This window comes from Cynocephalus volans, chromosome 12 (genome assembly GCF_027409185.1).
Source record: "Cynocephalus volans isolate mCynVol1 chromosome 12, mCynVol1.pri, whole genome shotgun sequence".
NCBI classification, from domain to species: Eukaryota; Metazoa; Chordata; class Mammalia; order Dermoptera; family Cynocephalidae; genus Cynocephalus; species Cynocephalus volans.
Genome location: NC_084471.1, coordinates 64,644,053 through 64,650,281, shown reverse-complemented (window position 1 = coordinate 64,650,281; position 6,229 = coordinate 64,644,053). Strand labels below are relative to the sequence as shown.

The 6,229-nt window shown below is 35.1% G+C and overlaps 1 protein-coding gene across 1 annotated transcript; it reads left to right on the top strand.

Moving 5' to 3' along the window:
• The first annotated feature begins 281 nt into the window (after window positions 1-281).
• On the top strand, window positions 282-1,220 carry LOC134360644 (olfactory receptor 6C2-like). The gene has a single exon (XM_063075287.1). It carries the CDS (start codon window positions 282-284, stop codon window positions 1,218-1,220), a length of 939 nt encoding a protein of 312 aa, XP_062931357.1.
• The last annotated feature ends 5,009 nt before the right edge of the window (window positions 1,221-6,229 follow it).

Genomic DNA, 6,229 nt, shown 5'->3' with positions numbered 1-6,229 from the left:
CAATGATGATTATAAGATAATATGCTGAATTGACACCAATTACAACTGTATTGTAGATTCATTAGAAGCAGCAGTATGAAATATGTGACTTAAATATGAAGAATCAGTTTGTGTGACACAAGCAGGAGGTGATCAAACATCAGCATGTGTTGTGTGCTTGCTTCTCCACTAACCAGCCTTATAGGAGTCACTCTCGAGTTACTTCTCTTGAGGTTAGAAGCTGGCTATATAAAGTCTTTCTTACTATTTCAAGCAGACTGTGCAAAAGACAACAATCAAGGATGAGAAACCACACAGCAATAACAACTTTCATCTTGCTGGGACTGACAGATGACACTCGGCTGCAAATTCTGCTTTTTATCTTTCTATTTGTTTCTTACATTTTGAGTGTCGCAGGAAATCTAACAATCATCACCCTCACTCTAACTGATTCCCACCTTCAAACGCCCATGTATCTTTTTCTCCAAAATTTCTCCTTCTTAGAAATTTCATTCACAACTGCTTGTGTTCCCAGATTCTTGTATAGCATATTATCTGGGGACAAGTCCATTACCTATGATGCTTGTGCCAGTCAACTGTTATTTACAGACCTGTTTGCAGTAACAGAATTTTTTCTCCTGGCCACTATGTCCTGTGATCGCTATGTGGCTATCTGTAAACCACTGCATTACATGATAATCATGAACAGCAGAGTCTGCAAGAACTTCATCCTCTCATGTTGGCTAGCAGCTCTAATCATCATTCTCCCACCAATTAGTTTGGGCTTGGGCCTGGAATTCTGTGACTCCAATATCATTGATCATTTTTGCTGTGATGCATCTCCTATTCTAAAGATCTCTTGCTCAGACACATGGTTGATAGAACAAATGGTGATCGTATGTGCTGTGTTGACCTTCATCATCACCCTCTTGTGCATTGTTCTTTCCTACATTTACATTATCAAGACTATTCTAAGATTCCCCTCTGCCCAGCAAAGGAAAAAAGCCTTTTCCACTTGTTCTTCCCACATGATTGTTGTTTCCATTACTTACGGTAGCTGCATTTTCATTTATGTCAAACCTTCAGCCAAGGATGAGGTGGCTATTAATAAAGGGATTTCACTCCTTATTACTTCTATTTCACCAGTGCTGAATCCCTTTATTTACACACTAAGAAACAAGCAAGTAAAGCAAGCTTTCAATGATTTAATTAAAAACATTGCATTCTTCTCAAAGACGTAAAGAGAAAATGAGTTGATGAATCCAACTAAAAAGAAAGATGATATGTATGTAATTTATTCTCCAGTCATATTGATATTCACACTTTCTCTTTTAACTTGCTTACTGTGAACACTGATTATTCCATTACTGATCTCCATTAAAACCAAACTCTATGAGGAAACTTACTCTTGCAATCTAGTTGAAATTGCTGTTTGTCTGTTGTCCCTGAAAACACAATAGACCACACTTTTCTATCATTTTTTCACACTGTTATGTGTGGCTATGTACTATAAGTTATAGCTAATAGAATGAGTGTGGAAGTGATGTGCACCATTTCTAGACCTCACCAATAAAAATACCCAATATGTGATCCACTATTCCTTTTCCCCACCTACCAACCAAAGGCCCATGTTTATGACTTTATAAGCCTCATGTTGATGATGAATGAGCTTGTGAAAACCTGCTTCTCTAAAGGACTATAGGGAGACTTCCTCAATCACCACCCAGTTAAAATCCTGTAAACAATCTATGTAAGCCAGAAATAAGTTTCAGCTATATTTGAGCTATTGTCCATGAGGTCTATCTTAGAATAGTCAGCTACTATAACAAAAATTTAAGATATGTGGCATTTGCAAGCAGTGAGAAAACTGATGCAAGATTGGAATCATAAAAATTCATGTAATGCAGGGGGAAACAGTCAGGTGTTTGCCTGATTTGGAAGGCAGACTACGAGTCTACTTAGATAAAAGCTCAGAGAAAGGAGCAGAATAAAGTCAGTAATGTGTGTTGGCTATCACTTGCTACATTTTAGAAAGGTATTGCAGAATAGACATGAACTCAATCTGGAAATGGCTGATTGGAGAGCAGAGATTAAAGGGAATAAACAAGATGCAGAAAATTGGGTTTTAATAAATTTGGAAAATCCAACTACACTCAGACTGTAAACAATAAGAACAAAATGAATAAAAAAACTTTAAGAAAAAAGACCACTTCTGATTATTCAATCAAGGAGATTCAGTCCTATGCATTAATTATATTATGGGTGTTTCCTTCCTAAACGAGGCTTTTGTTTCAGATAGGCATAAATTAGCCACCATTAATTTACAAAAATAAAAGAAGAAACAGGCAAATCTGATAACTATGTCTAGGAAGAAAATTTGTCTGGGATTTCTAGCACATAAAACTGATTGAAATCTAATAAATCAGAAGTTTTCTAAGTCATTGAGGGAATTTAAGGGAACTTCCATGCTCTTGCCACTTAGATGTCAATTCCCAGGGTAACCTCTGAAGCCACAGATTGTAGGTGGCTGAGAACATCAACCATGCATGAGAAAAAGTCATCTACTACTATACATTCTTGGCCTCTTTGATTAAGTAGTCAGTCTACATAATTAATAAATTAAAAGATGATGAAAATAAATTCTTAAAACCTCAATCCTGTAATGGACAAAAGCCACATAAAACTACATTTTGAAGGGTAATAAAAATTACATCTGTGAACACACGGGAAAATGAAGAAGCAATTCTCATGGTAGCTTTCTCCAAACAAATGCACAAAGCAGTGATTTCTATTTTGAAATATCAAGAAGAAATTAAGGTTAAAACAATTAACAGGTGGAAGAAAATATGCTAAAACTATTATTTAAAATCATCTAGAAGTTGTGGATGTAATAATAACAATAAATACCATTTAAGTGCATTACTTCATTCATTGGAAATAAAGGCAAATCCCAGAAGGGTGCAGAAGGGAAAAGTAAGGAGGTTGTCAAACTATGTAATCGAAGCCAGGATTTTAATATTCACAGAGAGACAGAAAATGGGTCTCAGTTGAAGAATTTGAACTGATACACTAGCGGAAAGCCTAGACTATAAAATGCCTACAAATCCAATGAAAAAAACTAGAAGAAAGCTGCATACCTGCCCAAGGTGATCACAAATAATATTATCAGATTTCTTCCTAGTCTACATATCAATAAAATAGTTTGGCTCAAGAAATATGAAACCCTATATCTGAGAATTACAGAATTAGAGACTTTTTACACTTGAAACATAAATAAATTAATAGTAAACAAACAAGAGCTACTTGAAATTTGAGAAAAAGACTTCAATTAACTCTTTAGATGGAGAGATATTTAAAATTAAAATGATAAGCTCTCTTTAAAGTAATGGTACGGAGATATTTTACTAATCTTTTAGGTGTTGATGGAGGTGTTGAATGGTGTGTATGATTTTCCTACAGCCAAATTTACAGCTTTTTCTGGCCAATCTATTTCCAAAAGTAATACATAATTTAAGGCTTCAAATATGGGTCATCTACATAGGACTGGCTTTCATTTGATTCTATCAATGACTTTAGTAAACATTTGTTATTCCTAGAAGCTGTGGCAGAGAGACTAAAACGATGTTTGACACACCATATATCAATTAAAATTATAGTAGCATTCTTCATTCTTTACCTGATTATGTTTTCTCTTGTACCACTATTATATTTTGTACCAGTATTATATACCAGTATATATTTCCAGTAACAAGGGTAGTGAATTTTAGTCATTTTTTAGTAAATCTTGAGTTTTATCTGTTTGGTAGATAAAACCATCCAAATATCACTACAGGTCTTTACTGAAATTGATTTCAGTGCATAACAATTCCTATCTACCCCCCCACCCCATGAAAAATATATCATTATAAATCACCATCTTCTACTAGATTTGGATTCTTACAGGTTGGGATAAATTGAACAAATTTGAATGAGCATTTTAAGATGTGAACATGAGGCTAAGGTGATTTTCTTCCACCCTAAAATTGATATTTCACTATTAATTCTTTAGTAACATCCTACCAACTGCTCTTTTTCAAATATCATTCCTCAAAAAACTGTACAAACAACTCACCCATTTATCTAATTATCACTTCCACCCCCATCTTTTTATTTCTTTCCTTTTCTAAAATTTATTTTTAACTGTACATATTTGTAGGATACAGTAACAGTTTCAATACATGCATATATTGTACAATGATTCACTTAGGGTAAATAGCATATCCATCGTGGAAACATTTGTCATTTCTTTGTGTGATAACATCAAGATCCTCTTTTTCAGGAACAGGCTCCTGAATTTCTTTTGATCTTCTGAGGATAAAGAGATAAAGGGTGCCCAAGACTGGCCTCATCTATTCCAATACCTTCCAGGGGCTGTATTAACAGTATTAACTTGAGTCTGTCTTTCTTGTCACCATAAGTTCTTTCCAGAGTTGCCTGCATTTGTGATATTCCCACATTAAAAGGAATATTTCAATTATGGGCCAAGGAGGGAATGTAGAAACTACCCCTCTCGGGGTGAGCCTGCATAACCTCTATGTTAAACCAGTGAAATATGGCCATCAGTGTCACTCTGGCAGTGTCTCCTCAGGAAAGTTTACAATCACTTAGGTCATCAATCTAAAAAATTGCTTCTATTCACCAGTACTTACAATTAGTGAAGTGTTTTACTATTATTTATTCTTGGAGTAAATAATAGTAAAACTAGTTGATTCATTATGCCTTTGCTGCTGTTTCTCCATAAAATATTCTAGTAGTTCTTTAACAGTATACTTTTGCCTCCGGCTGTTTGTATAGTTTTTCAGGTTAAACAATGGTCTTAATTGAGATAGTGTGAGTTAATTTGGGAGTGACAGAATTTCTGCCCAGGTGATCAACGGAGCATGTGAAGGCTTTCCAGCAATAGAAGTCTTTCTTCTTTTCTTCTTATTATTCTAGCTTCCTCCTTCAGATGAAGTAGTAAAATATTCTGCTAATTTCCATTATGCATTGTTTTCTCTGTCTTTCCACTTACCTCTGGGCCTCTGTATATTTACTTCAGGTTCCATTAGCAAGACTTGCACCTTCAATCTCCTAAAGGTTTTCATCACTTCATACTAAGAGTGATTTGATAGCCATCTGTACGAAGTCCTCATTATGTTTTTACATTACTACTCTCTCTCTGACAAAAGCACATTAATCATTGTGATTTATGAGTGTAAAACACGGTTCTGACAACAGAAGTCATCATATGTGCCAAAAATGTTGCATTGCTAAATCAGACTGAACATGAACTATAAATATTACCCATGGTTTCCAAAGGTGCTGGTGATAGAAAGTTATGGGTCAAGACTTTCTCCCTTGGAAAGGCTCAAGTCTGGCAGGTGTAGCTCTCATAAAATATCCATCTTTTCTTACGCTGTTTGTGATATGATTCGGATTTGATATGAGATATTTAAGCAATGAATGTGGAGCACTGTTTGTAAAGAAGACCATTTCAGTTATACAACTCATTTTTATGCACTGTTAGTTACGTAGCTTACAAAGCAATTCCCAAGTCATGACCTTTAAGTCTAAAATTGCAGGTTTATTAATAATAATCAACACACTCAGACTAGAAAATCTTACTAAAAACATCTCACTGATAAAGTCTCTGGTTTAGTGTGTTTCTACAAGAGATCTGTCATTAATTAACCGTTTTATAAAGAAGTTTCACCAGGTCATGTCTCCCTTTGTTTCTCAATCATCCCTGGGAAAGAGAGAAAAGAGATTGTAGATTTACTGCTAACTCATCCTTAACCTTCAAGTGTATGTTCTGCCAGCCCCTGATTCATGTAAAGACAGTAGGAACATTACTCAGGAGAATGAACACTCTCAGAAACAACACTTCTGAACGCTTGGAACAAAGGTCAATTTGAGGTTGCAGCCACAAACTATATAGGAATACAACATGGAAATCAAATGAACTAATTCATGAATTCTGGAGGAGTTCATAATACCATTAACTATATTATTTACCCATCCACAAACCTTACGTGGCATGGAAAATCATGTTCTGCAACATGTTAAGGTGAAAAAAACTGAGAATCATAGAGGTTAAGGTATTTTCCCCAAGCTGATACAGTTAATTCACAACAAAGTCTCAGCTATACCTCATATTCCTTTGAGAAATGACCTTGTTAATATGCATCCATGGAGTACTCACCTTCTATGGTTTTCATGATATCACATGTTG

Excerpts from the sequence above, each read along its gene's own strand:
- LOC134360644 (XM_063075287.1), top strand. The coding sequence starts at position 282 with ATGAGAAACCACACAGCAATAACAACTTTCATCTTGCTGGGACTGACA.